Source organism: Liolophura sinensis, chromosome 7 (assembly GCF_032854445.1).
Source record: "Liolophura sinensis isolate JHLJ2023 chromosome 7, CUHK_Ljap_v2, whole genome shotgun sequence".
NCBI classification, from domain to species: Eukaryota; Metazoa; Mollusca; class Polyplacophora; order Chitonida; family Chitonidae; genus Liolophura; species Liolophura sinensis.
In genome coordinates, this window is record NC_088301.1 from 23,104,356 (window position 1) to 23,117,015 (window position 12,660).

At 38.4% G+C, this 12,660-nt stretch overlaps 1 protein-coding gene across 1 annotated transcript in view; it reads left to right on the forward strand.

The window, feature by feature from the left end:
- LOC135470749 (lactase/phlorizin hydrolase-like) overlaps positions 1-12,660 on the forward strand; it is a 30,588-nt gene that overhangs the window by 9,653 nt on the left and 8,275 nt on the right. Inside the window, exons 8-10 of the mRNA XM_064749788.1 lie at positions 658-975; positions 5,651-5,845; positions 11,585-11,715. Of these exons, the coding sequence (XP_064605858.1) occupies positions 658-975; positions 5,651-5,845; positions 11,585-11,715 (644 nt within the window). The remainder of the gene's footprint in view (positions 1-657; positions 976-5,650; positions 5,846-11,584; positions 11,716-12,660) is intronic.

Below are 12,660 nucleotides of genomic sequence, written 5' to 3' on the forward strand. Positions count from 1 at the left end.
GTCTCCTAAGCTTATAAAATCCATCGTTTTCTTGAACAGTTTAATAATGATCTTTCTTCTGGTATATACTTCACATTTGTGTTTTCTTTACCTATGAAGTGCTACTTCAATTCCAAGAGAAATCGGGCGGAAATTTTAAAGTTATGTGAAAGATACACCTGGGAAAAGAGCTTAATCCACGATTCAACAAGATTTACTACGAATAATTACTATTTAACCCCTACAAGTAAAGAGTTCTCAAATATGAAATCTTGGACAGTTTCCGTAAAATTTTCCTGACATAACGTGATAACATCACGCTGAATCAGACAGATGTGGTGTTGAGCAAGGCAGTTGTGCTGGAATAACGTCATGCGCACCTGAAACTGGGACTTCAGCGATGGGTGACGACAAGTGTTCTTGCATGACGTCACACTAGGCAAAACTGGAAACGACAGAAAACTTTTGTTTCCGTATTATCCTCTGAAACTGACAGAGGATAATTCACCAGTTTTAATAAAGGGCCATTTTTTTACAATTTAGGAGAAAGTCACATGGACTATCTTGATCCTTATCATTTAACCCTGCTTCGCATACAGGTCTTGATACTGTGGTAGCTGTTTAAGCAGCTTATATAACAGACAATGAATGTATGTAAATCTAATTTCTGTTCACCAGCTATAAACCTTGATGGCGTGAACATGATTGGCTACACGGCGTGGTCATTGCTGGACAACTTTGAGTGGGAGCAAGGCTACGTGGAAAGATTCGGGCTACACTACGTGAACTTTACCGATCCCGATCGCCCCAGAACTGCTAAGAAGTCAGCCCGTTACCTCAGGGATTTGTTTCGTGCTAACGGCTTCGTCAACCCAAATCCGCCAACAGCAAAACCACCACCAGTTTGTGACGGTGCCAGCTCGACTAGAAGTTTCGGAGTATTAGCCCTTCCATTCTTCGCCTGTATCCAAGTTGTCAGAATGTTAGCAAGGCTTTGTTAAAGACAAAGACCGCTCAAAATCGAAGTAAACTTTAGTAGATAGGCCACTTAAATGCATGCAAAAGTGTGAATATAGTTGAAGGAACTTCAACATTTGAATTCTGTTATGAAATTTATGAACCATGCTTTACCTGACTTTACAGGAAATCCTTCCAACTCCTATGTCTATTACTGAAATGATATTCTGGAAATTTCTCCCCCCTGGTGAACATAAGAAAAACTAGGCCGTGTGATTTCAGATCTTCTAAACAACGTCAGCTTGGCCATTAAGGTCCACCATGCAATTCAAACATTTGAATGTCTTTAACACTCTTCAAAACAGGTAAACATATAAATGACAGTACTTGTACGCATAGGTTTCACTTGTGTGTCTGATAAACCTTACTTCATGTGTCAGCTTTGTATTATTTAGTAGTAACTAGCAGCTGGTGAAACACGCTAAGAGGAACACATTACTAATATGGATAAAAAACTCCTTCAATTATTGCTGGTGCTGTTTCGATGTACAGCGAAGTAAAACTATTTTAGATAGCCCCAGGTGGCTACTTAAACTCCTCTGGTTATACTGGACTTGCGGGTATCGTAGCCACAGGGGTAACCAATGGTAAACCATACACCGACTCACGCCATGTCCGATAAGTCCTTTCTAAATATTGACTGCGGTCCAAAACTGGTGTCAACTTTGGCTCTTACCTTTTAGCTCGCCTGCACACGCAACATCCCAGCTATATTCTATTTGGTAATGGCACGACATTTCTAAATAAGACGTCCATTACGCTCGTCTTGTCAGGTTTGATGCGCATGCGCCATCTAGGAGCGATAACTTTTCAAAGACCCATAACTGTGGTGAAGGCAAAATGGCTGCTGCTTTAGCGATGACTGTGAGGTGAATTTTGGTGTCGTGTGTCCTTAAAAAATGGAGTATACCTGAGATGTTGCGTGTGCGGGCGAGCTGAGAGATAAGAGCCAGAGTTGACACCAGTTTTGGACCGCAGCCATTGTTTAGAAAGGACTTATACGACATGACATGAATCGGTGTATAGTTTACCATTGGCTGCCCGTGTGTCTACGAAACGTCACCAGCAATAACTGATGGAGTTTTCGGGTCCATTAGTGATGGGCTTGTTTACTTAATTACATAATTTACTTTAATGCTACGTCATTAGTTAATATATACCTTACTATTTTTTAATATTTATTTAGATGAACAGAATAAATCTATGCAGGCCATATAATTATTTCAATGAATGCAAATTGTTTCTTAATAATTATATATTTGAATAAATATTTGTACAGAAACATGGTGTCCATAATATAGGGTGTTTTGTCGTTAAATAACCGTGTCTTTTTTTCCTAAATCAGTCCGAATGCCCACAGTGGTCTTGTGGTCTATATTTACATGAACAAATATTTGATATTCGATGTACGCGAGCCTAAACTTAACTAATGTGAATCAGATAAATTTTCACATTTTGGGGCAATCGATGGCTTAGTCGTCTAACCTCTTTATATATACTGTAGTAGCACATTTATTCACTTATTTGACAAAGTTTCACGCTGGATTAAATTCACAATATTTCACTTACATCACTACAGATAGCAATATGGAGTGAAGGAAACCTTAAGAACATCACCGCACCGCGACCGCGGCAGGATTGACCAAGTAATTTTCTATCCAAAACAAAGGTGTAGCTTTGCACGTTTCATCCATTGAGGTCCTGGCAATAGACTCACGGCAGGTGTTAAAAACTCACAAAGATGAGTAAAAAATGTGGGGAAAAATCTCAGAGAAAAAAGTGAATGTTCCGTTTGTGCATAGTTACGAAAAGCCACTTAACACTCTTCAAACCTGGGTACATATGACCTTATACATTGGATTAGATGCACATTCAGTTATAATGTAAACATTTAAAACAAACAAAGGACCCACCTTTGCCCTGGGTAAATATGCGCGCTTGCCTTTGCAAGTTTTGTCTTCTCACGTATTAAATGAGAGCCTTTGTCGGGCGAAGTAAAAAAATATCTAGGGTCATAAATTGGGTGAGCTTATTTCATTGGATACCGTGAAGCCCCTCCATTGTTGCTTTGGTATCAAAGTCTAATAAAATTTATTCTTCTCTACTTTCTCTCCCCTCCCAGTGCATGACCTGTGCCATTTATAGAATGTCCCCGGTGTGCACATGAACTATGGGTGACGCTTGTCCTTCATCTGACATATTCTCCATTTTTGTGTTTTCTTTGTCTTTGAGAACTGTACACAGCTCATGAAAAATTAGAAAATTTCTGATTTTGAACTGATATATGTTTGGAACTAATCACATAAATGATATTAAACTATTAAAAATCAAGACGCAAACTTGTATACCCATCAGAGTCGTAGAGTCAGATTACCAAGAAATTTTTCCATAACGCTCCTGTGAGCCCTATAGTTCATTTAAGCAGGGAACAAGGGTAGGGGTGGGGGTGGGTGGTGGTGGTGAGTGGGTGGGTGTGGGGGTTGGGGGTGAATGTGTAGGGAGTTACAGGTACCTCCATAGCCAGTTGCGTGATAGGTAATGTCACTGTTAAATCTGATGTAACGTGTCACTGAACGTACAAACATAAAACCTTATTCCGGGATAAAATGTACGCTCCTTAAACATATATACGGAAGTTAAAAATCTTTTGAGTAAGAATAATGTACATATAATCTCGGAATTAAAAGGTCTACATTATGAAGGCATGTTCATATACACGCAATTGGCTAAGTCAGAAATCTGATACTTTTGAGAAATAATTTATATATAATCTGAGAACTAAGAGGTTTACATCAGATCATAAAAGCGTGCACATCAAAAAGATGGACTGAAGACTAAGTAGGAACATAAAACTTAACTCTGGGACTTCACCTAAACAGAACAGCTGATCTCAACAAGAAAGCTTAACTGGACACCGACACCGACGTCATTTTCCCCTCTTTCATAGTACCTCACAATATAGGCCTCAACGTGACACAAAATGAGCTTTTACATTTTGGGGGGGGGGGGGGAATTCAACTCACTTTGCAAAGTTTGCTGCCCTGGTAATTCTGTAACAATATACCAGAATTGGAGCTTGATCCCATGCGGTGGTTGTGGAGTAGAATGCTGTTAAAGGGTTTGGTTACGTATAAAAATATTTTTAGTCGTCCGAGCAACAGCTTTCAGCTTGGAAGCCTAATTATGTCTTAATTATATTTCTCGTTAAGACAACGTAATGGACTAGAACATACAGAGCGCTTAAATTCCCACTAAACCACCCAAACTATGTCACAAAACAAGCCTTTTGTATTTCTCTATACGGTTCCGTACCTACATCCTGGAGAATTTATGACGATAGCAGTGTTTAATTGAACATTTAGAACTTATTGTTGATTTATTTATTTATTTATTTATTTATTTATTTATTTATTTCACTGGTGTTTTACGCCGTACTCAAGAATATTTTACTTATACGACGGCGGCCAGGATTATGGTGGGGGGAAACCGGGAGAGCTTGGGGTAAACCCATGAGCATCTTCAGGTTGCTGTCAGACCTTTTCACGTATGGCCCTTAATGTTAATGTCAGTCACATGTCTTTAGACATTCAGTGGTATAAACTATGATATTTATAAAAAAAAAAAAACAGCACAGAAAATTATACATATCTGAACAGCTCTTGCCTCTACACCAAAACTATTGCACACACAATTCGTCCTGGGGAAACGCCAAGAAACAAACGGCTGAAGCGCGCATTGACTCACCAGGACACACTAAGGCATTTATCATACAGTTCAACAGCCAGCAATATATTTACAAGGTGTATAATAGAAGTCATATAACATAGCATATTCACTAAGATAAGGATACAAACAGGTAATGTTAATTTAGATCCAAACTTAAAAAAATAACACACTTTTTATACAAGGTCGTCCGAAACAAATAAAAAGAACTTTGTGATAACGGTAATATATTCCTTCTACCATGTTGCTGGCCGCCGTCGTATAAGTCAAATATTTTTTAGCACGGCGTAAAACATCAATACAGTTGGGTTCACTGTAAAGTATGTATCACTAAATATTCTGCTTGGGATAGCGAAAATACTCTTTGACACTTTTGATGGTTTTATGATCGCGGTGATGTGCTGATCCTTTGCCACCCAATCAGAGGTTTTAAAAGAATGTTTATTACATGATCAATCGGCAATGAGACGTTTTTTCTGGATGTGATGCATGTTATTACTGAAGATTGGCCCATCGGCAGTCCGCTCGTTCTCCCGATCTGTTGCATGAAATAATGGTGTAACAACGAAGCATCAAAGAACTTTGAGATTTTTCGAGACTATAGACATCAAACAGCCCCTAGTACTATTTTTAATCGCAAACGTTGCGCCTAACATAATAGCATTTCATCAAATACAGATTGTGTTATACGCATGATCTGTGGTCCATGGAGCTACCTTAGGGATTTGCCTCAAGAATATTGCCTTTATACTTATTGTGAACAAGTGAATAGACTGTCCGCAAAACCCAGATACGTACTGAATTCGATATCAGATGAGCTGCATTGAATGCTTGACATATATACAGCTCGTGTCTCTTGTCTGGCAGCCCAACGAAACAAGTCGGGCCCTTTCGATCCATTTAACCGCCAAGAAGAAGGAAGCCGCATGACTTTCCGATAAAACAATGGCGAGGTCTGATATTGTCTTCTCGATTGTGGCAACCATCACCGTCGTCATGGCTGGCTTTGCTCTAGGAGGAATTACTCAGATGGTGGATGAGTTTTACTACGGGAAGTTTCCCGAGGGATTTTCATGGGGAACAGCGACAGCCTCTTACCAAATAGAGGGCGCCTGGAATGTATCAGGTAAGCACAGTTTGTAAACTATCATGTTAGCACCTTTGGCAAAATATCGAGTAAACAACTTTGGCAAAGTATCATAGAAGCACCTTTTGTAACGTATCAGGTAAGCACTTTTTGCAACGTATTGGGTAGGTACTTTTTACAAAGAATCAGATAAGCTCCTCTTGTTATGTATCAGCTAAACACCCTTTGTCAGCACCGGGAGTAAACACATTAGGATGTGTGTTAGGCATAAACACGTTTACATTAAAAAAATAATCTGTTAATTTAAGTTAATTAAGTCTACTGTCTGAGTGATGCTAGAGTTACTCTGTTATTCCAGCAGATTATTCAGTTAAATATAACACACATATTCTTTTAATTCAACATAAATATTCTTTTTAGAACATTATGTTGAATATGAGAGAATATTGTGTTATAAAAACAGAATCCATTTTAGCATCATTCAGACAACAGACTTTATGCTAAAATTAACAGACTAACTTTTTGTGTGTATTGATGTATCAGAAAAAAGAATAATTTATAATTTTTAAAATATAAAACCTTTATACTGTATCAAATGAGTACAATTTGGAAAGTACTTAATTTAACATAGCGTCCTGATCATTCGCTTATTTCAGTCCACGGAAGAGTAACAGAACAAGATAGCATAATTCTTTCAAACTTTAGCAATACTTCTGCAAAAATCAATGCTGTCTAAGCTGATAAAATGATATATTTAATATGAATTATATCCTGAATTATATATTTTAGATGCATACTTATCTAGCTAGTAACATGTCACTATGAGAAACGAAGCTAAGTACCATGCAGGTGAAGTGTATTTTTCGTTTTCCCCTCAGTTATAGGTTTGATTCATTGTTATATGCGTATGCGTTTAGTACACTATAGAATTATATTTTTCTTTTGTACTAGGTACGCGTTCCGTTAAGCCATGCACTAAGGGATTATCTATTTTAAAAGTGTGTCACCCGGTCTACATACAATATTGACACATTCATTTGTAAATAAATAGTGGAAGACATGCACAAATACACGTACGCAGCTCTATAAGGGTATGTAGTTATAGGTTATGTTTAAGCAGGTAAGACGCGGATTGAAATCCAAAGCACAGTTTTTCAAATACTGACCACCGCGAGTTCGAATCCCAGAATGTCAACATTTTTTTTCTTGCGTCAAAATCCCAACCTGGCAAAGGTCAACTGGTCTTACATGCAAGAGCCATGAATAAAGATTAGACTACGACTTTGATAGAAACGCCTGACTTATACAACACCAATTCTAAATCTTACCTCTGATTTAATGTCAATAGTCTATATAGCATCAAATGTTGCAAAAACAAGTGCTTATCTTCTTGGAGTCAACACTTAAACAGATCACTGTGACTGGACCAATGGATTGTTTATAAATATATTCAATTAAACACAGTTTTGTTTTACCAAAATAATACGGGGTTTTTGAGATCGAACTCTTTTGTCGCTAAACATACAAAAAGTCCATTTGTCAAAAATGTTAGGCAAATTTCGTTGACAATAATTTGCCTCACCGTGTTCAGGAGGCAAAAATGAAACCTCTTTTCCTCAAGAACTTTGTAAGCTCACAAGCTTTCGTTTCCTCGATTTCCTCCATCGTTCATCTTCTCTAAGTCACATTTTCAGAAACGTTTATAGACGCCCGTCTTACAGCAAAAGAATTCAAAAATGGTTTCCAATCATTTCTGACAGGTCACATGGAATAGAAGGGATTGTTTTTATCTTTTTGATAAACAATGCTAGCTCGAAACACTCTTATTAACCTGGCGTCAAGGCCACGTGAATTCACGGGAAAAGTTACAAAAATAATTTGAAGCATTTCTGGACACAGTTCTCTTCTTTTTTCATTTGAGGGATGAGTTTTCTTTTATATTATGTACCTAATCGCTATCTTTGACGAACGCCTAAGTCAGCAAAAGGACTGAGATGATTCTACCGGTGCAAAGATTCTAACACCTAGACCCGAAGTTAATTACATCTATGACTACATGTACCTCTGACAAATATAAAGAGCTGAAAGTAAACCATAATCAATTTTCAGTGAACAGAGTACACTCAAAGACTTTCAACTCAAAATGCATGTGGATAAAACCGCCGAGCCAGTGGCCCAGATTTTATGTAAAATACTTAGTTCGTGAGAAAGACGAAGATAAACAACAACAACTCCGTAATGATGACATCATTCAATGGTCCTGCTGCATGTGTTTCTTTTCTAGTTCTAGTCCCATCGCCTTATGGCGGCGCACGCATTTACGTGGATATGAAGCGCCCACATGAAGCAGACATTAGACAGCTGTATGCAATTTCACAGTTGGATGGGATTCTAGCTGATCTAAATTGTGCAGAAAGTAATTCAATGCTTGAGAGAAAATAGACTAACACTCAACCCAGAAAAGTGCGAATTTGGGAGGGATAGGTTAGTGTACGTGGGACACGTACTATCCTCTAAAGGAGTATGTATGTCAGGATTCAGGAAAGTTTGAAGCAAAAAGACGAGAGAACCTGCTAGTGCGCGTTTCCTGGACCCGGTATATTGCTGATTTAGGCCTCATCAGCTGTTGCTGCCGTTCTACTGCTGATTTGGGCCTCCTCAACTATTGCTTCCGGTATATTGCTGATTTGGGCCTCGTCAGCTATTGCTCCAGGTATATTGCTGATTTGGGCCTCGTCAGCTATTGTTCTCGGTGTATTGCTGGCTTCGGCCCTGTCAACTATGCTTCCGGGATACTGTTGATTTGGGCCTCGTCAACTGTTGCTCCCGGTAAATTGCTGATTTGGGCCTCGTCAACCATTACTCCCTATACATTGTCGATTTGTGCCTCGCCAACCATTACTCCCTATATATCGCTGATTTGAGCCTCGTCAACCATTACTCCCTATATATTGCTGATTTGTGCCTCGTCAGCCATTACTCCCTATATATTGCTGATCTGGACCTCGTCAACTATTACACCCTGTATACTGCTGATCCGGCCCTGTCAACTATTGTTTCCGGTATATTACTGATTTGGGCCTCGTCAACTATTGCTCACGGTATATTGATGACTTCGCTATACTGGCGTAAACAATGAGAGATTGAAACTTTAATTCGATCTTGTCATTTATGCCTAACGGTCAGAAAATTACCTTCACCGAGACCTATGCAGATGAGTATGGCACATGGGAAGAACTTTATTAGGTCCTTTCTAAAGTGGAGAGAATAACTTTTCTGTTATTATTGTGAATATCCCGAAATTACAATGGTGCACACTGTTCATCAGTTGTCTCTTCTTTTATTGATCCTGTTTTGTTGATAGGTAGTGAGATGGTGTGGTCAGGAAACAGCGGGATGTACATGGATAGTGTCGCCTACAGCAAATATGCCAGCCCTTTCTAGTTCTTATCACTTGTGTTCTTTACTACTTATTTCCGATGCTCAAAACTTTATAAAAGAAAGAACCCTTTGGATCTTCGCGTGTATGCAACATGAACTAAAGCGAAAACATATCATCTGGTCTTGAGCTAAAGCTTCGCTGTCGGCTTCGGCTGATTGGCAACTTGGGGACCTGAGCTACGGCATGAACTACAATCTGCTTGAGTACTATTCTAAAACCTGAATAGTTTAGATTTCTTCATTGAATTCAGTCCCTCATGTCTTGGTTACAAGTCTTTATATGAAGAAAATTAACACAAGGATATAAATAATTTATGGTGTGCTGGTTTCCCCAGGCAATGACCTGTTACCTACACCCATAAACCTACGTTTAGTCATGTATGCAGCAAAACTTGAGTTTGGTATAAAACAACAAAGCAATAAATGTAAAGACTCTCTGACCTGTTACTGTTGTCTTGCCTTTTTTTCACCTACGTACACTTTTTTAACAAAAGAACAAAATGCTGTATATAACACACCTGGGCTCTGCTTTGGAATGCTGTCCCTTTTTCTTGTTGAGCTCAGAAGGTTTATAGAACATAGTATACCTGATCCTTGTGGATATTTATGCAAGCTCATGTTCACATTTGCTGATTGCTTGACACAGGCATATCGCTTCAGGGGAGTATATGTTTACAGATATATCTGCTGTTATTTCAGGCTATTTTCGTGTAATGTTATAATGAAATCACTGGATATAATGTTAATTTCACAGCTTGACTGGCTTGCACTATACGCTACCAGATGTATCTTTCGTAAAGAAAACAGTTATAAGAGACAAAATAATACTCACCATATTGGGTGTCATTGGCTTTTCGAGACTCTTGTTTACATGTATCACTTCTCACTGGCAAGAAAGTATTTAAAACTGAATGTACCCAAGAAACCTTGTCTAATTTTTAGACTTGATTGGATTCGATTGAAGTGTTACGCAGTACAGGTACTTATTTCGCTTATACGACGCGCAATCAGGTTTATACGTGGATCAAACCTGGAAACTCGAGTTCGATGCAGACCACCTTACTTCGCAATAGGGGCCTAAAATGTATTACCGTTTTAGGCATAACCAGCCACAGCTGGATTCGAGCCTGTGACCTCACAGGTCGGCAGCTGATAGACTTCCGAGTCTATGGTTTAGGTGCAAGGTGCATGTTTTCTAATCACAGTGACACATGAAGTGATGATCCACTTCTGGACAGGGAATTTCGTTAGGCCTGGGGCCTTGTTTACAATAAGCGGTTTATTGCTGGGTGGTTCACGCAGTCTGACTTTCGGTGAAGACTACCTGTATTCCACCAATAAGGTGTGCAAACCTGTTCGTCAGTAACTGGCCAAAGGTCGGTGGTTTATCTCTGGCACTTCTGTTTACTCTACCAATAAAAATTACTTGGTACATGGCCTTATCCAATCAAATAAGTAAACAATTTGAAAAAAGCTGTGTGTATTATCCAAGAGACAAATTAATGATCAGTTTAATGGGTGTTGCGATGGACATGGGCTAGACGCACGTCATATCATGTATCTAAGACAAATTTAATGTAAATCCCACGCACACGGACAAAATGCGTTGTCGCAAACAGGATTTCGTGATTTATGCAAGAAAATACCTCCGAAGTTTTTCGGGCAACTACGACAACATTTTACTTCCTCACTATAAGTAGTTTATTAACGGAATCTCCAAAAACTGACACTTGTTGTCCACGTGTGGATTATTTAAGACCGTTGCTCTAATGCTCTCGGCTTTAGACTAAACATATCAAATCCAGTAATTTGAGGGCTCAGTCAGACACAAAGTGCACTGCTTTGCATAACCTGGTAGATACAGTCACTTGACAATTTGAATAAGACGTACAGCAGAGCGTGTAAGACCTGAGCACCGACGAGAGTGTGATAGCTGTCACGTAACCGATGAAATACGACCTTTTGTCAATTTACCAGAGTCAGGGTTTTATTCTAACTGTTCATGTAAATGCATAAATAGTTGCAATTTACACGCCCCCTTGCACCATGGCTTGAACAGAATAAGGTGTAAGGAAAAAATGCACGAAAAAGGAATTAGGTAAAAACTCTGCAGTGATGTTAAATGCAATTTCATTAGACGTCACTGGTTTAGAATCTCGTCACAAATAAACTGTATGTCAGCAACGTGCGGATGGTCGTGGATTTCTACCGGGTTCTACCTGGTTTCCTTTCACCATAGTGAACGGGACTGTAAAATTAAACGTTAATTTTTGTTTCCGGAATTTTTCCCTTTAACCACTTCTTTACATAGACTTGTACGGTTCATGTATTAAACAGGTAAAGGTGAGAACATCTGGGACACGTTTTGCAGGATACCTGGTGCCATTGCTAATGGCTCGGACGGGACCGTGGCTTGTGACAGCTACCATAAATACGAGGAGGACGTAGCTCTGTTGAAAGATATGGGTGTGAGTATAATTTTGGCCATATCAAACCATTGTCAAAGGCTTTGCCCCCGGTCATGCCTACACCATGGATAGGGACATGGAAAGTCTTGTGTTCAAATGAACTTGCTCTCCAAGAAAATCAGAATATATGCAGACAGACTGACCGTAAATTCTCCAGTATTCGTTTAATTGGCATACATAACAATAAGTTTAAAGTTGGAGAAAACATAAAAATGACATAAATTTCAGATGAAAGAGTGCGAAAAGTTATTTCTAAATGTGGTCTTCAATATTTTTTCCGATTTTTCCTTGTGGAGAAAAAGACACTTGAAAATAATATTTGTATGGTGGGTATTTGGGACCGCCTTCTGGTATTTATAGTCTTAGTTTAATAATGTCATAAATGAGGATGCAACACAGGTTTAATAAATATTTTTGCACTAGAATTTGTTTTGTTTTTTTTTTTTGGCTAACAAATGTATTAAACTTCAATTTGGATCATATTTATATTTTTAATATGTTCATAAATATTATCATAATTTAGGTTAAATGCAAATGTTTCAATATAAACAACACATTTATATTCAAATAAATTTATTAGACAAGCATCACATCCTTATTTAGAACATTATTATGCAACAAAGATAAATGCCAAAAGTTGGTCCAAAATATCCACCATACAAAAAATATTTTCAAATACCCTTTTCTCTTGAAAAAAAATCCGAAAATATATTAAAGGCCATACTTGCAAATAAGTTTTGGCGCTCTTTCGTCTGATTTTGGCATCATTTTTATATTTTATTCTCCTTTAAACATCAGTAAAATCGGGCAAAAGTAAAAAAGCTCATTATTTGTCTGTTTGATGGATTTGTCTGTGTATTCAGGTGAACCAATACCGGTTGCCGCTGTCTCTATATGTCTGTGCATTCAAATGAACCATTGCCGGTTGCCGTTGTCTCTATATGT